Genomic DNA, 22,019 nt, shown 5'->3' on the forward strand with positions numbered 1-22,019 from the left:
ATAGCGAAAGTCATTGTTCTAGCTATTAGACGCATGATTCTATCGCTCTGACTCCTGGTTAAGAAGAAATGTTGGGAAGGACTGCTCGATCGGATCATTTATCCAGAATATTTCCCGCCTTATTGGGCAAAAATATGATGATGGCTCAATTCGTCTGCCTAAGTTAGATGCTTATATTCTCATTCCATTTTCTCTATCTCAAAATTGTCAATTGAAATCTTATTGTCGGAAGAAAATATATGGTTAACAACAATTTATTCGAGAAATATATGGTTAAGTTGGGATAAGAACAACATGAGTCATAATTTTGGTACGACACTCACTTGAGTGGTATAATTTTAAGTGACATATCGGACTAAAATTGATCATTTGAGTGTCATTTTCGATAATTTGTCATATGTGAATTTTTTTTATTTAATTTTCCATTTTAACATGGAATTCTTTTTATGCTTTTCTTTTTCTTATGTTTACAAGGGTCATTGACAGCTGCGATGGCCCTAGGCGAGGATGCACTCGCTAGTAGTGGAAAAAAGAAAATAAATATACAAAAATGTACATGTAAGATTTTTTAGTGTTCACGTCGGGCAAGTGGCACGTAAGTGATTAATTTTTCAAATTAATGGCACTTAGGTTATTGGAAAAAAAATTATGAAATTCAAGTGAGAGCCATTTACAACTTATGACAGTTTTGCTGTTCTTTGCTAGTGCCCCAGCTTGGGTTTGGCAGTCGGCAGTCGCCACTCTCTTCACGCGATGGTAGTAGAGTCTTCTCAAGAATCCGTCTCAGCTCTCGACATTTGAACTCGCACTCTCGTGCAAAACCGGCGAGCAAGAGCATCACAGCGTTAATCATGCTTGGTGGTGGGATTTCAAACACTACCGCCCCTTTTGAATGGACATGGCCGCATCGTAGGGCGAACGTTGCGAAGTGCGGGGACAGGTACCTTTGTGTATGATAACAGGCTCATAGCATAGTTGCAAAAACGAGCTTGCATCAAACATTAGTCCCAACACGACAGAGCTCAAGATCGGGGACACGCAATGGCGTTCCCCTCCATCCGTCCAACGAGGGCCTCCCTCGTCCTCACCATCACCCGCTCATGCCGCCAACGCTTCATGTCCGCCGTTTGCAAAGAAACCTCTTTCGCTCTCCCTCGACCACCCCCTCCCGTCCCAAAGCGAGTTCCTTTCGCCGTCTCTGCCCACGGTCGGACGTGGCAAGACCCTTTTCATTGGATGTCCGACGTCGACGACCCCGAGTTCGTCGAGCACCTCCGCCGAGAGAACTCCTACGCTCAAGCTTTCATGGCCGACACGAGGGAGCTTCAGACCCAGCTGGTTTCCGAAATGAAGAGTCGAGTCCCCGCTGATATTCGTACTCCGCCGGAGCGATGGGGTCCCTGGTCTGTTCTTTGTCTTTTATAGATATTGATTACTCGATCGTGATTCCAGACCGGTTGTTCGTCATGGTTTTGATCTTTTCGTTTTACTTTTTCAACCATTTGGTGCTACTGATGTTTTAAAGCGGGAATTGAGGGCTTTGGGCGACCAAGAAGTGTTCTTTATCCTGGGCTCGTACTTTTGTCTACTTCGTTTGGGTGTTTTGGTTGGTTAGTTGCTTGATGCCACGCGAGCTCGTGGACAAATGTTGCTTCTTGTTTCCCAGGGCATAAATGCGAATTGGGAAAGCTTGCTTTGAAAATTCTGTTTGTGTTTGCTCCCAAGTCCCACCTGTACGGTTTATTGAAAAAAAATCAGCTTTCTAGGCGTTGATTCAAGCTCATTGATGTGTTTTGTAGTATTATGATCGCCTGAGGTAGAAGGTACATGCTTTTCCAGATTTCACTGCCCTATCTTCCGCAAGCTTCAAAATTGCATGTTTTTCTACACATTTTTATGGGTCGATTAACATTCTTCACCTCAAAATAGTCTTTTCTGAACATGCCTTTGACAGTACTAATTTGATCGTTTGGGTGGTTCCTGGTGTTGTTGAAATTGGAAGCTACAAAGCTGAATAAGTGAACTCTACTTACATCATTATTGTGGTCAAACAGGCTATATTACCAATTCATACCCGAAGGGAAGGAGTTTCCAGTGTTATGTAGGAGGCTGGAAGCTGAAAAAGGTTGGGCAGAAGCAATTCTTAGCTATGTGAGAGGACAACAAGGAAGAGAGCAGGTCCTACTTGACTGGAATGAAATAGCAGAGCGACATGGCGAGTTTTCTGTACGCTCATTAATAGCTTATAGGATAAGATTAGTGACTGTCTGTCTTACTTTGCCTGATACAGTTTTTGATTAATAGAATGTCGGTCCGTTGGGATATCTCCTTTAGATTATCAACTTGTTTAGAGCATGCTTCTTTTCTTTTTGCAATGATTAACTACTTTAGGGGGTCTAGGCTATTGGCTGTAGTTTTTTGACTTATGGCTTTCTGCATTTGGTTTTTAAATCTGGATGACTTTTAGTAGTGGTAGTGTTTTGAAGGTGTAACATTGGAAGTTAATCTCTTCTGACTTAGTCCCATCATTATAATAATGTAGATCAAAAAATGTTGTTACATTAGATTTCGCACTTTAATGCTATTTTTGGGGGATTGGGAAAAAGGGTCTGTGAAAGTTTGAGTGGAAAGTTTAAATTTTTGTGAGACAAAAAAAGATGGAAAATTTAAATTTGTGAGTATTTTCCTCCCAATTTCTTCGCCTAGGAGCTCCCAAATAGAGCATAAAAGTCATTTTTGGCAGTACTATTAAGTTAACTGAAAACCCAAAAAAGCATTAGCCAAAAGATGGGGGAGCAGTGGTTGCTTGTCTTTTACAAGCTGGCTCGGTAATTTGATTTTGATGCCAAATGGCTGGGGCAAACGCAACTCCAAAGGAGCTCTATAGCATAGGGCCAGAATTTTATTGTTGTCCTCCCGTTGGTCCAGGAAATAGAGGCTACCTGGAGTATATAGATGGAAAAGAGGACAGACAAGGTATATATTTACAAATATAGCAACTCTTGCAAAGATCCCCCTTGTATCTTTTTACTTTGACTCGGGTGATGTCTTCCCATTGATGCATTAGATAATTTGATTCATATGAGTTCTAAGTTTCAGTTGGTAGATGTCAGAGACCAACTTCTGGAGTAAATGAAACATAGTTGTGTATAAGATTATTTAAGTTGGAAGTCACCATGTTTTTTCTTACAGATAGAGTGTGTCCTTCTTCCACAGTAAGCATCTCTTTTAAATTGAAATGATTTTCCTATTCATCGTTAGGTTATGTCCATGTGGGTATGTGTCGAGTTTCCCCGGACCATAGGTTTCTCGCTTATACCGTTGACACAAATGCAAGTGAGTGGTTTAAGCTTCAAGTCAAGGACATTGAAAGGGGATGTATGCTTCCAAATATTCAAGTTGAAGGGGTTGTTAGCGTGGCGTGGGCTAAGGATGGCTCCACTCTCTTCTATACTCTATCCGACGAGCATCAACGACCTTATAGGTAGTTATATTGATTGTTGAAGTTGATCAAATTTCTGCGGTGTCCTAGAATTTTACTATCAGCTTTTGTCTGCAGGATCCTCTGCACTAAATTAAGATCAAGTAATCTGGAGAACGCAGTGATTTTCACAGAAAGAGATTCCAAATACTGTGTGGACATCACAGGAACGAAAGATGGCAAGTTTATAACTCTTAATTCAAGCTCAAGGAATTCATCTGAGGAAGGACCTTACCTATTCCATTTTCATTTAATTTGCTATTTCTATGAATTTATAGAGATGTTAATAAGTCTTTTGTCATCAACAGTGTTGTCAATATAGCCCGTCACTTTTCTACAGGTTTATGTGATAGATGCTGAGAACCCTCTTGGTGGCTTGAGAAGAATATGTAAGCGTGTATCTGATGTGAGGTTCTTCGTGGAGCATCACTGTGGTTCTTTCTATATTCTCACAAATGCCCCTCTATGTGAATGTGTGGAATGGAATGGTCATGGTTATTACTTGGCAAGATCAATGGTTGAGGATCCAGAGCTGGGAAAGTTTCAGGTGATTGTTTCGTGGTGTGCTACAAGTTAGATGTTGGATGTTATAAGTTAATATTTTAATTTAATTTAAAATTTGTTTTAATTTTTTTTTTTTAATGTTTTTGTAAATTTAGCATCAGAGTATGTTATTTCTTTCCCTCTTTCGGTTGTCTGCAAATCTTTTATCTTTTGCTTTTGGTTCCTGGCAGAATGTCATCCTTCCTGGCGCAAGTATGACTATAGAAGACATGGATGTTTTCAATGGACATCTGGTGCTTTCCATTGATAAGCAGGGTGAACCTATGTTATGCTCCATCAATTTACCCATCAATGTTAATTCTGAGGTCTGTCACATCTTTTTACTGTATTTAAACTCTTTCCTAATGGAAGATATCTCTATATATTAAATTTATCAAATTTAATTAGTCATGTCTCTAGCTTTTTGATGATATCTCAATTATATGGATTTTTGTTCAAAAAATTAAAGAAAATGATTGCACTCAATGTATATTCACTCATCTCTCTAGTACAAACAAGAAATACGTTTGAATTATAGATAGCTGCAAAATATCAAACATTTTCGGACAAACAATAGAAATATGAATATGTCGCATATCTATTATCTTCTCTTTTCCAAATATTTATTAAATTATTGTTCATGGTACAACTTTTAATCTTAGTAAAAGTTCGGCTGAAATAATTGTATGTGGTACTATTCTCATTCTGCCGTAGGCACAAGTTTAATGATCTTGTGTAGGCTTTTCTCTTACATTCACCTTAATCTGCAAAAATTACCTTGGATGTGAATACAAAACCGGTTCATTTTAATAGAGTCATTAGAGCTTGTTTGGTGCGTCTTTTCTTTTTGCGGCCTTTTGCCTTGATTGAATTCTTTTGGCAATTGTTTGTCTTTCTTTGTTTTGATGAGCTGGCTTTTACTTCAGTGTCCATCGTTGAGATGGAAAGCTCTTGTCATGCGAAACATGGATAGATAAATTGACTTCTATTGTTAGCGTCTTATTTGTCACGATTGTAACACTTTTTGTACTAATATTCAAATCATTCCCTGTTGTTTTGCAGCATGCAGTGACCCTTGAGCATCTAAACCCGTGGTTTTTTCCTGTCCCTTCAAATTTCTGCAGCATTCTTCCTGGTTCCAACCATGACTTTACGAGTCAAGCATACCGTGCCGTGCTATCTTCTCCTGTGGTATACTGTCTTATCTCAAGAGGAAACTTGCATATTCAGTATGGATTCTTTACTTGAGGAATGTTTGTTTTGTATCGACCTCTTTTATGCTAGTCAGTTTATGTATTCTTATCCATTCCTTGCTACTCTTAAACCGTTTCACCTCTGCTTCCTCTAGATGCTGATGTAGTCCGATATTTGACTCTTGTATGATTTAACTTCTAAGTAGCTAGTTATCTTTTGATATGAGCAAATTCTTGTTATATTATGCCTAGTTAGTTGAACATGAATCACGCGACTTCCTCAGCCTGTGTTCAAACCTCTCCTGGAATGTAATTGCGAACTGAAAATGTATAATCGTTATATGTTCAACTGAAAGAGATTTAATTTCAAATATGGATTCTCGACTTGTTGAGCAATACTAGTTAATAATTACCAACAAGGTGTTGGTTAGTTGGCAGGGGGAGTTTGTTCCTCTCCTTATGATCTTGGGTTCAAGTCTTGTTGAGAGCACTCTAGAAGTCAAATTCTGAATGCGCCAAGCCTATATGGGGAGTTGTGAAAGATGGGCCGGACACTACCTAATTGCTAAACTAAAAAAAAAAAGGTTAATAATACGATATGCGCTTAATCATAGTGATGTGTGTTCATTTGAAGATCTTTTATTCCCCTAAAAAGTGAATTGAAAAGAATTTCCAATGTGGCTGTATTTTTCCTACATAAATTAAGCATTCGTTATTCTTTTTGACATAATGGGAGAGCAAAAGCAATGACGATGTTTCTCATCTAACGAAGAGCTTTTAATTATTTTCCACTCAAATTATTTTTGTCAATCTTTCGGTATCACTAAGTGCCTTAAACTTGCAATTGTGGTGCCAAAACAAAGGCCTAAGTTATGTTGGATTCCTCGAATATGATACTTTTCCTATTTGAAGTGCAGATGCCTGATGTAGTTGTTGAGTATGATATGTCAAGACGTACTTTCTCCACCATCCAACAGGAGGAAGTGAGGTGTGTTTCAGCTGACATTGGATCGTCTACCACAGACTATGTCAAAAACTTTGTCAGCCCTATAAATGTAGAGAACATGAAGGGGGAACCCGACGAGAACAGTGCAATGCAAGGTTGGAAGGACTTCTCAGATGTGTACTGCTGTGAAAGGAAGGATGTTATTTCCCATGATGGTGTCAGGATTCCTCTGACCATTCTTTACTCTAAAACATTGTGGCAGAAGGGAAAGTGTCCAGGCCTTTTGCATGGATATGGAGCATACGGTGAAGTTCTAGACATAAGCTGGTGTCCAAATCGTCTGAGTCTACTCAACCGCGGTTGGGTTGTTGCTTTTGCTGATGCGAGGTTGGTTCAACCAGATTTTTGGTCATCGATTGTCTTTTTTGATACTTATCCATTAGGAGCAAACAGCTCTTGTCAGGATTGTCGACATGGCTTGTCTAAATGATTTTGAAGGTTTAAATTTTCTCCCTGGCATAAACATTATGGCTTGTCTGTTGATTATATCAGATGTGCTGGTTTATGCCGATCAAAGTACTAGACAAAGCACAGCGACTAGCCGCCCCAGAAAAATATGAAAGAGGATATTTTTTCCTCTAATAGATACTTAAAGGGAAAAAGATAATTTTAAGGAATAAGAACTCTTTTAAAGTTAATTACTGCCTTTGTTATCTGCCGAAATTTATATTTTGGATTAGGGATAACAAATGTAGTCTGCTCAGTCTGTTTATAATCTGTTGTAGTCCAGGCTCTGATTTTCAGTAAGTTAGCTGGCATCTGAATGATCTACTTCAAAATTGTGTTTTGTCACATATTGTAGTTTGATATATCTTTTGAATACCATTTTCAATGTAGCAGAGGCGGTGGTGGTGTTAATTCCATGTGGCATACTTCTGGCCGTGGGGCATACAAGCAGAACTCTATCCATGACTTTGCATCATGTGCTAAGTACCTTGTTCATGAGGGTTATGTTCGTGATGATCAGCTTTGTTCTATGGGACATAGCGCGGGCTGTCTTCTTGTGGGGGCTGCTATAAATATGTATCCAGGTCTCTTTCATGCTGCAATTATGAAGGTAGGCACTTTCCAGTGCGGTTCACAAATCATACATCTAGTCTATTATGTTGTCTGTCTACAGTGGTTTATGCACATTGCTTATGGTTTCAAAGTTCCTTGTTTAGGATTCCTGAAGAAAAATTAGTGAATTCTATGTGAGTTATGGACTTCAGACGACTCTACTAATATTTGTCTTTTCGTTGCTCATGGAGCATCAGTTTCCCCTGACAGACATAGTTACTTCAAACAATGGCAGCAAAGGTTTAACATCATTATGTGTGATTCGTAATCCTGTCACCTGCTGCAGCAGCTTCACGATTTTAAATCTTCTTCTTGAGTAATCATCCCTTGATCTGCTTCAAACTGGAAAGAAATTCTGCCGAACGCTGCTCATTATTGCGAGTTTGAGTAATCAGATCATGCTGAACCTTTGCTTTTGATTACTTCAGAGTGATGACACCAAGATAATGTGCCCCAGGTACCTTTTCTTGATATATGCAATACATTGTCGGATCCTACTATGCCGCTTTCCATATTGGACCATGAAGAGTTCGGAGATCCTCGTATCTTGCCGCAATTTGAATCCATCATGAGTTATGCGCCTTATGATAACATTCGGGAAGGGGGATGTCATCCATCAACCCTTGTTTCAGCGTCATTTCTTGACTCAAGGTGGCATGTCTTCATTATTGTACAATTGCATTTGTTCGCGATTCAACTCATAGGATTGATGTGGTTTCTTTGATTTTGATGATCCAGGGTTGGAGTGTGGGAAGCTGCAAAGTGGGTGGCTAAAGTGAGAGAAGTTGGGTGCACCCGCTGTTCACATTCGGTAATATTGAGAACAAATATGAGTGCGGGACATTTTGGTGAAGGGGGACACTATAGGCATCTCAAGGAAACGGCTTTTGACTATGCGTTTCTGATGAAAGTTACTGGGGCTTTCAACAAGTGATGTTGTATGGCTTGAAAAGTCAATTTTATTGGTGAGTAAAAACAATGTGTTCAGGTTTGTGCTCAACTAACAAATTCCTGCTCGACGCTCTTCCTCCATTTATCACTCACGTTAAGGGACTGTTGCGTGCTATTACAGGGCTTTGGCTAGGGTAAGCTATCCTCTCCTAGTCAGTTCTTATTACGTTATGTCTATTTGATTGTTTCATTCATGTGTTTCTAGGCAAAATTTTTACCTGAGTATATTCTTACTGGAAAAACTTCTCTGGCTAACGTGTCTTGATGTTCTGTGGATGCATGAAAGATCTTTCATTTTAACTAGTTTTATTGGGATGGTGGTAGTGACTTCAAGTGAAGTAAGTTCGTGAAATTGATGTGTTCATTATCAAGATTTGAATATATATCTTCGGTTGACCTGGGGAACCGGTCACTTGTTCATATATTTTCCTGCAGTTACTTTAGTGCAGAATAGGAAGCCCTAAGTTCGTTGTTAATTGAAGTATACCGATACGATTAGTTGATTGTCACAATGCAGATAGTTCTGTACGTGAAGACACCCGGGAATTCCAGTCCCCTTCCCGAGCTTCAGCACATAGGGCTGCTTGATATGCAGTCACCCGGAACTTCTGAGCAGTTGCCCGCCCTTCATGTACTGGGAAGTAGGATTGCCATCTTTGCACGCTTATCGAATCTTCAAAGCCTGCTGCCTTTTACGTATTAATTTCTATGCAGGATTACAGGCCTCAAATCTCAGACCCATTATTGGTCGGAACTTTGTTCCGAGTCTGTTACATAATTTACGCAGCTAGTCCTACATGTACTATGCATCCATCAACTTTTGGCCCGGGGAACATTCACAATCCTTGCTGTCTTTCTTCTTGCACCTCGTCGCTCTAATTTGCACTTTGTTGTCCAAGCTGTGACTGCAATTGCAGGGACGGTTGATTTTCAATTGCTAAATCAACTGGGTATCGTCTTTGCAGCGAGCAAGTTTTAGTAAACAGGCCAGTTAAACGCTCAGTTGCCCTCTCTATTTGTGATTCCGTTTCTGGACTGGCAGTGGCTGATATGTTTTCTTGTTCGTCCCCGCAAAGGAGAGCTGCATTTAGCATATACTTATCTCGTCACTGCCCATCGCCGGAGCTTGTTCTTTTGCAGACAGTCAAAGCGAAAAGGCCCCCGAGAAACCGGATGTGCCTTCTGCATCTGCTTATTCCCGTGTCCTCATTGGCAGTCATCCGATGGCGAATTCCACCATCTATTGACCCATCACCCTCTTTTTGTCCGGTCTTCAATAGTGAATCATTATGGATAAGTACATGGCCCTCCAGCTGATGAACTCATCACTGGTCAACTTAAGCCATGTTTTTTCAGTTATTATAAATCCGAATCTGGGTTTATTGAGCAAGAACGCAAATCTGAGTCTTCAAATGTTGTATTTGTTTTCTCAAGGCATTGAACCCCGGGATCTATCATAGATAGAAACCAATTCTGACGCCCCAAACCCTTCACCACCATGCTGATATCGGCAGGTGTTTAATTCAAATTTTACTCATAGTCTCGACAACAAATTATCATCGGCACGGACAAGGTTCAAAACCAGGCGTGTCTTCTGATGAAGTAAAAAAGGGTCAAATGTGAGTTACTTCATCTCTGATGCTACGTAGTATCTTGAGACTTGTCTTTCTTTTTGTCAAATCGGATCCAGATCGAGCGTGAAGGGCCAAGAGACGGGGAATAACAGTAAAGGTCGAGAATGAATTTGATAATACAAAAATTCTTGAATTTTGGAACTCTCAAGTCGAGTTCGAGTTCGGACTCCGAGGTCGGCATGACTTCGATCTCATCGGCGATGATCACAACAATGCCGGCGGAATCCATGAGTACCTCACGTTTATCACAGCGTTGATGCCCGCTGCGACGAGAAATGCACGTGCTCGAGAACGTATGTGTTATGGCCGCACGCAATTTCTTTTCCTCTTTGGGAGCGAGGTTGATGATATTCTTTAAAAGATGTGTTTGAGTCAAAACTCATTTGAGCTTACTTCTATTCGTTATAACTCATTTCAACCCATTCATAAAATCCCAACTGACCAATTTGGATAAAAGCAAAAAATAATTTTTAAAACATATTGCATTAGTATTAATTCAGTCCTAATCTTCTTAATTGGATCAATTTAATCCTAAACTTTTTGCACTAGTACTAATGTGCTATGATCGGCGTTAACATGACAATTTTTAATCATATTTTAAATTTTTTTATTACTTTTTTGTTCTTTGTTATTTTTTGTGCGTTACATTTTTTTTTTTTTTTTTGGCTCTTGGCCGGCAAGAACTTTTATAGTAAATGGAATATACAGAATTGTGATATTGTGCGGCCCCTCGCCCAAACCATGCGAGGGCCAATTTGGGGCCTGCAAGGGCATCACGGGCGTCTCGACTTCGGTTGTGGCCATCGAGGATGTCACGGCCCTCATCCATAGCCAGCAAGGTTCGACTAGCGGATCTTACATAGGGGAGGGTCAGGACACCCATGTTAGCCCTTGACCAAGAGCAAAAATGAAAAAAAAAATACAAAATAAAAAAAAATAGTATTGAAAATGTCATGCCGGACGGCCGACATCCACTTAGTAATTTTCGGACAAAATTGATCGGTTTGACTAAATTGATGTCAATACAAAAACATTTAGGGCTAAAATGATCCAATTAAAAGGTTTATGATTAAATTGGTATCAATATAACAAGTTTAAAAAAAATTTGGTACTTTTCCCACCAATTTGAAAACCGATCCGATAAATGTGAGGGAGAAAAATGGGTAAATGGACCTATTCTCCTCAGCACTAGAGCCATCATGGGCCGGGCGCGCCCCACCAATGCAAGTCAAATGTTAATCATGGGATGCATCATCGTTATTATCAAATGCCATCAAATCCGGTAAAAACTGCGGGTCTATAAAGGAGCAGTTTGTCATCTTCCTAGTTCCACGAAAAATCCCAGAGTGAATTCGAGCCCCCAATAAATCAGTTGATGCCTGGAGCTTCTGTTTTCTCGAATGACTGTGGTCCACTCGCGTATCTATACACTGGTATATACGGAAGATACGGAAGGGATCCGTATGGTTCCTCCCGTTTTCTTACAATGCAAAAGACAGTTGCTTGACAAGCATGCACGGCTTGGTTAAGAAATTAAACGAGCGTCCGACTGATTCACCTCTATCTCTGAACAGCTCCCACCACTTTATACGCTCACATCATTCGTTCGCCATTAGTTTCACTGTCCCATTTTTAGTGATATATTCTGCAGAATGTGGGTCTAATAGCCGTTCATACAGGCCCCTCGGCGACTGTTGTTTATCGTTATAGCGAACCGCATTCAACCAACAAGGACCATATGTAGCACACATCATGGAATTATCTCTGAACCATTAGCCACATCAAACAGTGAGGATCCGATGCCATATCAGATCAAGAATATCCACAAGAGATGACAATACGGTATCCTCCCCCCTAGAAGAAAGAAAGAAAGGAAGGGGGAAAAGAAAAACAAGAGCCAGAGAGAGAGAGAGAGAGAAGAGGTCAAATGGAAACAAAGTAAAGTAGTAAAAATGGATGGAAGGAATATCTAACTTATCATGTCTTCTGGCGCTTCTGCGCCTGATCCGACGCTTCTTCACCTCTTGCATCTGCAACATGGGCCATTGTTGAATTGCCAGGATTGGGACTACCGTGATCCTGAGGAGCAAACCAGAAAATTTAGGGACAAAAAGCCAGAAGGACAGACAAGACAGAGCGCGAGTGAGATCGCTAACATAAGTGAAGGTGACAAGACAAGCATAACCACCAGTGTGAAGGGAAAAGAACGGAGTCTATTGCCCACATCGTACCATGGGAATGGAAGTTCCAGTCACAAGCGCTCCTCTATCCGCCCGCTTTCCAAGGTCAATCTGGACTGAGATTCTGGCCTGTGATAGATCCACACCGGCGGTTTGTAGTGCATTTGTCAGTGAATTTAATAACCTGCGGAGTGCATTATAGAATTCGAAATCAACTTTTCAACCCATAAATCTAAATCCAAGAAGATGGTGCTATTACGGTATGCCAAAGAATCAGCCTCAACTCAGCTGATAATGACATGGTTAGAACATTCAGCTGCTATGGAGTAAGAATACCACTTTAGATGAGTGAGCAGAGAGATAAGTTTTGGTTGTCTAATTGACATACAACCGAGCGAATACAAAAAACACCGAATAAGAAGGATCAACAGTTCGGCAAAATAAAATATAACATCATAATTATATGGCTCAACAAATAACGTGCAAATTCAGATATGGTACTCGCTCCAAGTTCAAGTCAGCGCAATTGCAAGCTCATAATAAATAAAGCACAAATTTGAAGCCTAGAAGAGAAGTTGGAAGCAATTGCATAGGAACATTTGAAATGAACCAGGACATAGAATAGTGCACATCCTCCAAATGTAAAAGACAAAAGCAACTGCCCATGTCGAATATCACAGCTTATATAAGTTTAGTGGATAAAACAGTAACTGCAATATTAAAGCCTATAATAATGCAGCCCATATAAGTTTCATAAATAGAAATTAAAAACCCAATAACAGGATCGCATAAAATGCCAGTCATCATAAACCTAAATTTCCAAGAGGTCTCCTCGATAAAATCTCGACATCAACAACATTGGAAAATAAGAGAATTATAAGAACAAATCATAGAAGATTTCTTTTATGCAGGTTGCTTGTAGGATTTGAAGAGGGAAAGCTGATCATGAAGAGAAACAAATATGCAACAGTTTCTTGACATGAAGAGGGACAACTGATCATGAGAACAAAAAAAACCTACCACTACGGAAATCGCTGTGCTGAGAAAAGCGACGTATTGATATAGTGGGAAGATAAGGCCCATCTTTGATAACTTAAACATATAGATAAAAGACACAGATCCATACTCACCCTTGAGAGTAAACACTTGAAATGCTGATTGTTCCCCCTTCAATAGTCAGATCTTCGTGCTGATCAGGTGCCGTGTCTGCAGTGCACTCCGTCGGTTGAGCATCTGGAAACGGTCTCTGAAGATGATTGGAAATCAAATCATCACTTCCGACTGAGACAGGTACAGGAACGGCGACGTGCATTGCCTGTTTAGCTACCTCTGATTGCTGAACCATGAATTTGCTTGTGAGATCTCTTCCAGGATCAATTTCTGATGTATTCTGTGAGCTTGCAAGCATGTTTGAGGTTGTGCCAGTGCCAGTTTCCTCCAACTTTCCAGGATAAGACGACACAGGACCAGAACCATTTTTCATGGCTTGAGGTGGGCTGACAACACTTTGAACACGCCAATGGCTATTCCTCTGCTTTGAGGAAGAACCAAAAGTTACCGAGAGAAGTCTACTCAGTAAGCAAATTAGAACACACGTGTTCATAATAGAAAACAAACTTTCATATATGTTGATGTGCTGCTTTTTCACACAATAGTGTGAAAAGACTGATTACTAGATATTCAACACATAGTTCAGGGAATAATTTCCACGTCTGTCATTCTGCTTCTGGAGTAGTACACTTCCAGTAACTTTTCTCGTTGCATTGTGTGGCAATGAGCAAGATGAAGAGCAGTCCCTCTAATTTAACGAAATATACTCATCAAGAAACTATATTAAAAGGTGCCTTGCAGAAATTCAACAAATAATGCAGTTAATGGAGACACCTCGTAGAATGGGCACGACACCCAACTATTAAACTTACCCATAAGAAAAATCATAACTCAAGTTCAAAGAGAAAACTTTCATAAAGGAAAAACTTTCCATAATAAGGTGCATCAACAGATGCCCCCCACGTTTGTCTTGTAGGACTATAAGACCCATAACCAACTGTCGACAGTAACTGGGTGCAGGATCCTAATTGTGGTAGCGAAGAGATACAAGTCTAACAAAGAAATGACAGAAAACAGAAGAGTGAACACACAGAAGGCATATCCAGATAATAATATATGTCAAAACAGAACACCATGACGAAGCACACTGAAGGAAACACACAACAGCCCACATTTTTTATATTTAGTTAATTACAAGAGCCAGAACAATGACTGACCCACGGCATCAACTTGGTGGGCTCTGAACTCCAACCCTGGTAGGAGTCTTCATACTTATGTACCTTTTCCTGTAAATAGCGGACGTATTCAATTACCTGCAGGCAGTGAGAATCAACCAATTAGGCAAAGCATCTTAAGGAACCACAAGCAATGGAAATTCTTCAAGAACTCGATTTACCTCTAACAAAAAAGATGCTGTATCTCTCTTTTGGTCACTATGGGGTATGAGATCTCTCAATATCTGAAATCTGAAATCAAAGTACCATCATGAAAAAATGGCTCCCTATCGATCCAAAAGTTATCATTCATTCATGGTAAGCAATTTGTATGTCATGGGATAGTAGATGAGCTGACAATAAATCCTGGTGGAGTAAAAGAGGAAGTGAGAAGAAAACAATACTTGATAAGGCAAAGAAATTTGAATGTCACAGAAAAGTAGGACCAAGATTATGTTCATCCTATTTCTGTGCATAACACAATACAACTTAATTTGCTATCACCAATCGAACACAGTGCATCACGGTCAAGCTGTTGACAAGACCACAAGACTATCACAAAATTCACCACCGGAGGATGATCATACACAACATAATCAAATCGAGCAGTCTGATAAGGAGGCAAAAGGACATACCTCTCATTGATTTTGCTCCTCCTCCGTTGCTCTGTGACCGAATGCTTCGATCTTATGGCATTTGCTTTATCGCTGCTCTTATCTGCAGTTCACAATTTGCAAATCTCCACAATCAGGGTGGACCAATACCGCTTACTAGAACTACAATTCAGCAACGAACCAAACTCAACATGTCAACATATCCGAAAGAGGCCCAAAAAATAAAAAAAAAACGTATATTTCCAGCAAGTGAAGTGAAAAATGAAACGCGTATCTCCAAAAGGCCCAAAGTTGAGCCATTTCCGGATCAACAACTCATTAACAACGCATACCGAGTTACTGGGTCCGAAACCGGTGGAACAAGCAAGCGTCTACTAGCACGTCGAACAAGAAATTACCGTCCCCCGAAAAATTTATCCAATTGGGGAGCGAAAATCCCAAAAACAGGCAGCGACACGATCGGAAAAGCCCGCACCTTTGGGATTCGCACTGTTGCTACTGTTCGAAACGTTCGAGGACGGGCCATCTTTCTTGAAATTGAGATCTTCCTCCTCGTACTCTTCGTACTCCTGGCTTCCTTTGCCCGATCTCATCCTCCCACCGAGCTCGAATTCGATGGAGCCACGCAGCAACAAAAGGAAAAAACTTCCACCGCCGTGATATCGATGAAATTGATGTGTCGGCGAAGACACACAGTGAGAGAGACACACACAGAGGGTTCGATAGGTACAAGAAATGGGTCTCTTGCGCGCGCTGTTGGGACAGCAACTGTTAGCACGAAAATTGCGTTGCAGGAGCCATGACTGGGTTTGTCTACGGAAGTGGGTATTCGGGGGGAGAGGAGAGAGAGGAAGGTGGTGGAGCGTCGTTACGGTGCGGGTGAGCTCACGCGGTGCCCGTGAGCTCACAGAGGTTTTGGAGGAAAAAAGTTCTCTTTTTTACGTTTTCTGACGCAGAGACTTTCGGCAATCCATCGAAAAGAATTTACTTGCTATCCCGAGATATTCACAAAAATCTGTTTTTTTTTTTCTTTTTGCCTTACTTGCTATGCTCATATATTTTCGAGCAGCCGGTCGACGGGTCGCGCCACGAAGGCATGCCGGGAAGCCGCCCAAAGAGTTCGGGACCATCGCGGTTGGGCGTGTATGTCAAGCGATACACACAACGAGTGCGCTTTTTCTTCGTCTCTAATCTAATCAATCTAGAAAATGAAAGAAATTATCGAGCCATGGTCAAGTACTTCTCGGGGCAGAAGCCCTTTAAGATCGTGCCATGGAAGGTGGCTCTCCAACGCCCAGTGTTATCCCATTAGGTGTCGGTCCTAACCAACTCGATAATTTTCCGAGAAGGCCAAAATGATACATGACGCGATTTTTGTATAGTTGAGTATGTAATGTAGTTGTTCGTGGAGTGTCGCGCTAATATGTTATGTTTTAGCTATCGTTCATTGCAAGAATAATTAAAGAGAGAGAGAGAGATGATTTCTTAATTTGAAATGGTAACTGGACTTGGCGGGTATGAGCATAATATATTCTCTCTGACAAAAGCTTCCGGTTGGCATTTCTTTTATGAGAATTGTTTTATCTTTTTAGCAATATCAATAGCTAAGGCAGTTGCCAATAATTAGGGTGAGTTTGGTTCGACATTTAGAAGTAACATTTGGCCCCGAATGCTCCTTTGAAAAATGTTGAACCGTTTGGCAAGCATTTCGAAGGAGCATTTGGCCAAATATTCCTCTTGGGAAGGCTGAAAGCCCAATACTAGAAGCCCCAGCATTAGCTTTCAGCATTTGCATTCCCCCAAAGCTCTTTCCAAATGTCGAACCAAACCCACCCTTAGTACCTTGTCGCGTAACTAAACGAGAAAATTTCATAACTTTACTTTGAGTCCGTTTATTTCATGGAAAATGAATTTATTTAAAAAATATTATGAAGTCCAATACCCGTCGCCTATGAAGATCGCCAAGAAAAAGCTTAAATCCGAGCTCCATCAACATATCCAATTGAATTACATTCACTCAAAAGTTTAATCCCAAGTTATGAGTCTAATTATGATACATTAATTGTTTCATACCACACCGATTTTACAATGCGAGATTTTTCTAACACAACCTGCTCACACGTGTATTCTAACAAAGAAGACCGGTTTATATCACTTGATAGTTAAAAAATGATGTTTTCATATCAACAACAGTACATGACTATTTTTTTTTTTTGTGGACAATGGAATTATTTTTCGTCTATATATTTATGTATGTGATACAAACGATCATGTTCCGAAAAATATTTTTCAAAACATGAATTTTGCGCCAAACAAAAGGATCCTAATTGAAAAAACTTACAATTGCATCACACGATCACTGAACAAATTTACACGAAGCATTGGGGTTTTATAATTTAACTTGCACTTCTCATTCGAGCAACAAAAAGAGAGAGAGTGGTCTATCTTGTCGGGTCCTGTTGCCGGCACGAATTGACGGGCCACGTGCGCGCTGCGCATTCTTACACGGGAGGACGACATTTTTACATGGCCGGTGTTCCATGAAGGATCGTATAACGTACTTCAGTTTCACAGAGTCGCTTACTGTCTCCACATTAGTTGGCCAAATCCTTGAAACCGGATCCTTCGCGCGTGGGGAAAAAAAGAAGATGGCAACCTCCCGCCCACGCGGTTCATATATGCCGCCACGGCCGTTCGGCTAAGTTCGTGCACTCGTCATACCGGTAGCAGTCCACGAGATGGTCGATCGTCAACCCTGCGGCCTGCATGAAGGAGTACACGATCACGGGGCCGACGAACCGGAACCCTCGCCTCTGTAGGTCTTTGCTTATGACCTCCGCCTTGGGAGTCCTGAGAGGGACGTTCCTCGGGTGCTTGAACCGGTTGATCGTCGGCTTGTGGTTCACGTAGCTCCACATGTAGTTGCTGAACGATCCAAATTCGCCCGCAACCTGCATTAATTAGTTCCAGCCCGTATGTCCAGCTAATTAATCCGATAATCGGTATAATGTGAACCGGCAAAAGTACATGGCCAATGTAAATGTTCTTCAAATTGCTTGCCTTCAATATGCATTTGGCATTGTCTATTATGCACCTTACTCTGCTCTCTGCTAGCATCATTGCCTTGTTGGAGGATATTTCTTCAACCTCAGCATCTCCCATTTTGGCAACGGAGTTGGGATCAAATTCAGCAAAAGCTTCTCTGCATCAGTGACACGATAATTGCTTAGTGTGATTGAATTTGAGTCCCATAACGAGCTAATAATACTAGATGATCATTACCTGTATAATTGCTTTCTCTTCAAAATTTCTGTCCAATTGTAGTCCATCAGCATGCCCGACATCGCGAGTAGCTCGAACAGCTGACTGCGTAGTGTAGTGTACCACGATAATCAACGTAATGAAAAATATTAGCCGTCAATGGAATCGACAATCGGAGACAGGCTCGACATACCGATCATCATAAACCGGGACTCCCCAACACTCGTCGTGAAACGACACGTAAACTTCATCTGTATCCAAAGCATATTTGTCATTCAAAAATCTCAATTATCTCTTAATCGAGTCTAGTATAGTCGCTATCGTTTGTGAGATAGATGGATGCATGTATTTAACACCGTGAAGTAGGTGCAAGAGTATATATTAGAACGACCTGTGGGTGTTTGGTATCTTGTCTAGATTTAAGACGAGTCATTATGAATCATTGATAAAATTTAAGATGCTACACGGTTGGTGGCACGGTGCAACGACGTTGCAATATTCCTATCAAGATGAGGGTTACAAGACAACAGCTAGAACAGTGCTTTGTAAAGAAGGCTCGACAACTCTAAATTTGGGCAAGTTGTCGATTTTATTACCAAGGTTGACCATCACTGTCCTCTGTGCAGTTGATTACTCATCTCTAACGACCACGAGCTGCTCTTCCTTTGAAACGTTTGGGAACCACGCAAGGTAAAAAATAATAATTATCATAATAGAAACATTGACTTACGACTCCCTGCACTCTGGTAAAATTTATAGATGGCATATCATCTATGCCAAAAGCTTAGATTTTGCCTAGGGGAATGGTGTTTTGCCACGTCCCATTTTCACGCTATTTGTAAGGCAGGTTCAGTTCAGGCGTACGACGGAGAGGGTTGTGCTGCTTAGTCGACAATGAGTGATTAGGAGACTAAATCTACGACTCGGAAGTACAGAAACCAGGAAATAGCGCAATAAGTGCCGACTAATGGGGTGAAGAAAGAGGTCTTTAAACTAGGATATCGTCGATGTAATGAACTCATCCAAAACACTGAATTGCAATAAGGTTTTCATTTAATAAATGGTGACAATGAGTATTAAGTTAGTCATGCAAAGCTGATCTCTTCTCATGCACTATCTTTGCTGGCAGCAGGGAGTCTGTGTGAGCACGTAACATGAGCAATGCCAATGTTTCAGCAAGTAAAAAGCTTAAAAACTTCAATCGTCTATCAGGTGCGTTCTCATGAACAATGTGACATGAAAACATACCGCTGCTCTTTGTAATCCAGTTGCATCTCCTCAACTCCCCACCGTCACTTGGAGTCGGGCTTCCGGGCTGGATGTTCAGGTTCTGAGCTGACCGAACATTCCTAGGGAACGGCGCAGTAACTCCTGATCTTCTCTCCGGTGGGCGAATGAGGCGTAGCGCCAACGATATCTTGTGATCCAGTGGGGAAGTGGGCTCCGTGAGGGACGAGTCGTTGGAGTTCTGGGACAAGGACAAGGACAAGGACAGGGATGAGAGCGAGAGGGACGAGTTGCTTCGGTTGAGGCCAATCGGGTATATCTTCTTCAGGTGCCTGGACAAAAAGCTTTGGCTTGACTTATCCTTCTCATTGAGATATCTGTTCGTCTCCAGAACATTTTTCCTCACACTAGCTCTAGACATTGCCCTGATGGGATAAGGAAAGTATCTGGGTGGGTTATCAATGGGGACTTATAAAGGGCTTTGGGGGATTTTAAGTGAAGGAAGAAAGGTGGGTTGCTAAAATCAGAACATGAGCAGGTTGGTGAAGGGTATGTTTCCTTGTGAATGAACCCTTTTTGCTACTTAAATTTCAAGCAAAATTAACATAGCCAGAAGATGCTTGGGAACCTGCATTGAGAACGAATCGAGACTGGCCAACCATTGCACCTCCGCTACGGTTGAAGATTCTAAAGATCACTAAAGAAAATGCGGAAAAGAATGCATGACATCTGACCTTTTAAGTTAGAATGATGTCATGTCATCAATGGGATAACAGTACTGCTAATACGTATTTCAAGAAGTCGCTTTCGTTTGCTGCTACAGTTCATCAGCTCGGCACCTGCAGTGATTGATTATTGAACTACAATCACGGTTTAAACTTCAAGGTTCAACCTTTTGATTGCATGATCTCATCGTATTTTGCTTGCTTGTTTGATGTAATGCTTCATTGATTTAGTGTGTCGTCGAACGCCTTATGGCTACAACTTTTGGTTCCTCGGGTTACAATACACCGCTCCCCCATTTGGGTTTCGAATTGTTGGCTCATTGTTTTCCAAACTGAGATAGAGTAATAGTTAAGAGGGGTGAAGAAGATAATAAAACTAAAGGTGAAAGGTGCAAGGGGTGGGAGTTGCAGAATTTAGTTGCAGTGTTAACTGCAGTTCCATTGTTCCAAATGACAGGTGAAGTTTAGTAATAAGGGAAGAGAGAGATTTCTAGTTGTCTTGTTTGTCTCAATGCAAGTGAACTGGGTCCATTTTGAATTCGTAACCCCTACTCATAAATTCAAAGTTCCACAAAGGATTGAGGGATGCCTTTTGCCTGCACAGATAAAGAAATCTCATCCATCAGCATTGTTTCCTAGATTCCCTCCCACTGTCAAACCATTTGACCGCGACGGGCTTCTGGAACAAATGGTCTGCAAAGTCTCGAACTTCGGCAGATGCCGGAGCCATGAATCCGAGGGAGGCGCGCGGCGTGAATTTGCCGGTTCGGTCGCGCAGCAGAATTCCGTCGCAACCATGAGCGCATGACCATTTCTACACATGGTGTTGGACTTTAGGAGAAGGCAAATGACTGCTGAAAAGGAGAACCAAAGGCTTTGTTTGTTGGGCTAAATGCCAGTGTTCTTTTTCTGCGTTCATGCTTCACCCAACTCGAACATTTTTAGGGTTGATGATCCATTACGCATCCGGGCAAACTCGACCCGATTGGGCCTCGTCAAAGGGATGCGTAGACCCGTTTGGCCAAGTAGACTGTCAAAAGTCACAACCCATTGCCATGGTTTGGCCAAACTATTAAGTGTTGATCGAGATAAATTGTTATAAAAGAAAAAGTGACAACAGCTGCAGCTCAACCTTCCTCACGCGAATTCCTCGTTTGACCAGCTTGTGGCTCTATGCACTTGACACACACCACAACACAACAAAGAAGTCCTTCGACGCCCAAGGCAATTGGGGCTTGAGAGAAGGAAATTGACCGAGTTATGGCCAAGGGTGTCAATGAGTCAAGCCGGGTCTATTCGGGTATTGTTTTTTTTTTTTTTTAACGATTCAGGATCCGCCAGTCGTAATCGAGCCCACTCACAGTATTGTTCACTTCTGTAGTTGTGGCTAATGTATATTACAAGTCTCTTACATCGAAATCGTTGATTCCCGAACTACAAAGATGCGACATCGTGGAGTGGTCTTTCCCGAATGTGGGTGGGTGTATCTGTCCGCGTGCTGTCCACGTTTGTCCCATTTTTGCTCAACAATCGGAGACATAGCCGTTAGACTGCGTTTGGTCGTCGGGATTTCTGGTCGGGATAGGATAGGATAAGAAATCTAGGGATTTGGCCATATCTTATCCATTGCTTGGTGAACTACGGATTTAAAGTCGGATATTCTCATATCCTATGATATCCCGCATTTAGTAGAAACCGTATATCAATATAAATGACATATATGCCCCTACGTGATGTTTATGAAATATCCCGATCTTATTACTATAAAAATAACGTTCTTATACACACACAAAAATTGAAAATATACACATTTTATTATATTTTCAAACCTCTTTGCAAAAAAATAAAATAAAATGAAAATAAAAACAAATGAGATAAGAA

General features: G+C 41.1%; 3 protein-coding genes across 7 annotated transcripts; 1 reads left to right on the plus strand and 2 right to left on the minus strand.

The window, feature by feature from the left end:
• The first annotated feature begins 1,039 nt into the window (after positions 1-1,039).
• On the plus strand, positions 1,040-9,066 carry LOC115756670 (dipeptidyl aminopeptidase BI). 3 transcript variants are annotated; one of them, XM_048280292.1, is made up of 12 exons: positions 1,040-1,403; positions 2,055-2,215; positions 3,262-3,484; positions 3,560-3,704; positions 3,822-4,028; positions 4,216-4,350; positions 5,087-5,215; positions 6,135-6,550; positions 7,061-7,280; positions 7,740-7,933; positions 8,021-8,385; positions 8,751-9,066. In XM_048280292.1, exons 1-11 carry the CDS (start codon positions 1,042-1,044, stop codon positions 8,214-8,216), a joined length of 2,388 nt encoding a protein of 795 aa, XP_048136249.1. In that variant the 5' UTR covers positions 1,040-1,041; the 3' UTR covers positions 8,217-8,385; positions 8,751-9,066. The 3 variants fall into 3 exon arrangements, with proteins under 3 accessions (XP_048136249.1, XP_048136248.1, XP_048136250.1); XM_048280291.1 differs by having other exon boundaries at positions 8,021-8,367; XM_048280293.1 differs by having other exon boundaries at positions 7,064-7,280; positions 8,021-8,367.
• Positions 9,067-11,608: 2,542 nt separating this feature from the next.
• Positions 11,609-15,798, minus strand: LOC115727782 (transcription factor BIM2). Of its 2 annotated transcripts, XM_030658074.2 has the most exons (8): positions 15,401-15,798; positions 14,947-15,028; positions 14,494-14,563; positions 14,315-14,410; positions 13,375-13,578; positions 13,178-13,293; positions 12,099-12,231; positions 11,609-11,946 (listed from the first exon to the last, which is right to left on the minus strand). In XM_030658074.2, exons 1-8 carry the CDS (start codon positions 15,516-15,518, stop codon positions 11,845-11,847), a joined length of 921 nt encoding a protein of 306 aa, XP_030513934.1. In that variant the 5' UTR covers positions 15,519-15,798; the 3' UTR covers positions 11,609-11,844. The 2 variants fall into 2 exon arrangements, with proteins under 2 accessions (XP_030513934.1, XP_030513925.1); XM_030658065.2 differs by having other exon boundaries at positions 13,178-13,578.
• Positions 15,799-17,298: 1,500 nt separating this feature from the next.
• LOC115727696 (DNA-3-methyladenine glycosylase) lies at positions 17,299-19,869 on the minus strand. Of its 2 annotated transcripts, none has more exons than XM_030657963.2 (5): positions 19,423-19,869; positions 18,380-18,437; positions 18,208-18,291; positions 17,986-18,127; positions 17,299-17,876 (listed from the first exon to the last, which is right to left on the minus strand). In XM_030657963.2, the coding sequence occupies exons 1-5, from the start codon at positions 19,832-19,834 to the stop codon at positions 17,598-17,600; spliced, it is 975 nt and encodes a 324-aa protein (XP_030513823.1). In that variant the 5' UTR covers positions 19,835-19,869; the 3' UTR covers positions 17,299-17,597. The 2 variants fall into 2 exon arrangements, with proteins under 2 accessions (XP_030513823.1, XP_030513826.1); XM_030657966.2 differs by having other exon boundaries at positions 19,435-19,868.
• Positions 19,870-22,019: the final 2,150 nt, after the last annotated feature.

The sequence above is a fragment of the Rhodamnia argentea genome, chromosome 6 (genome assembly GCF_020921035.1).
Source record: "Rhodamnia argentea isolate NSW1041297 chromosome 6, ASM2092103v1, whole genome shotgun sequence".
Classification (NCBI taxonomy): Eukaryota; Viridiplantae; Streptophyta; class Magnoliopsida; order Myrtales; family Myrtaceae; genus Rhodamnia; species Rhodamnia argentea.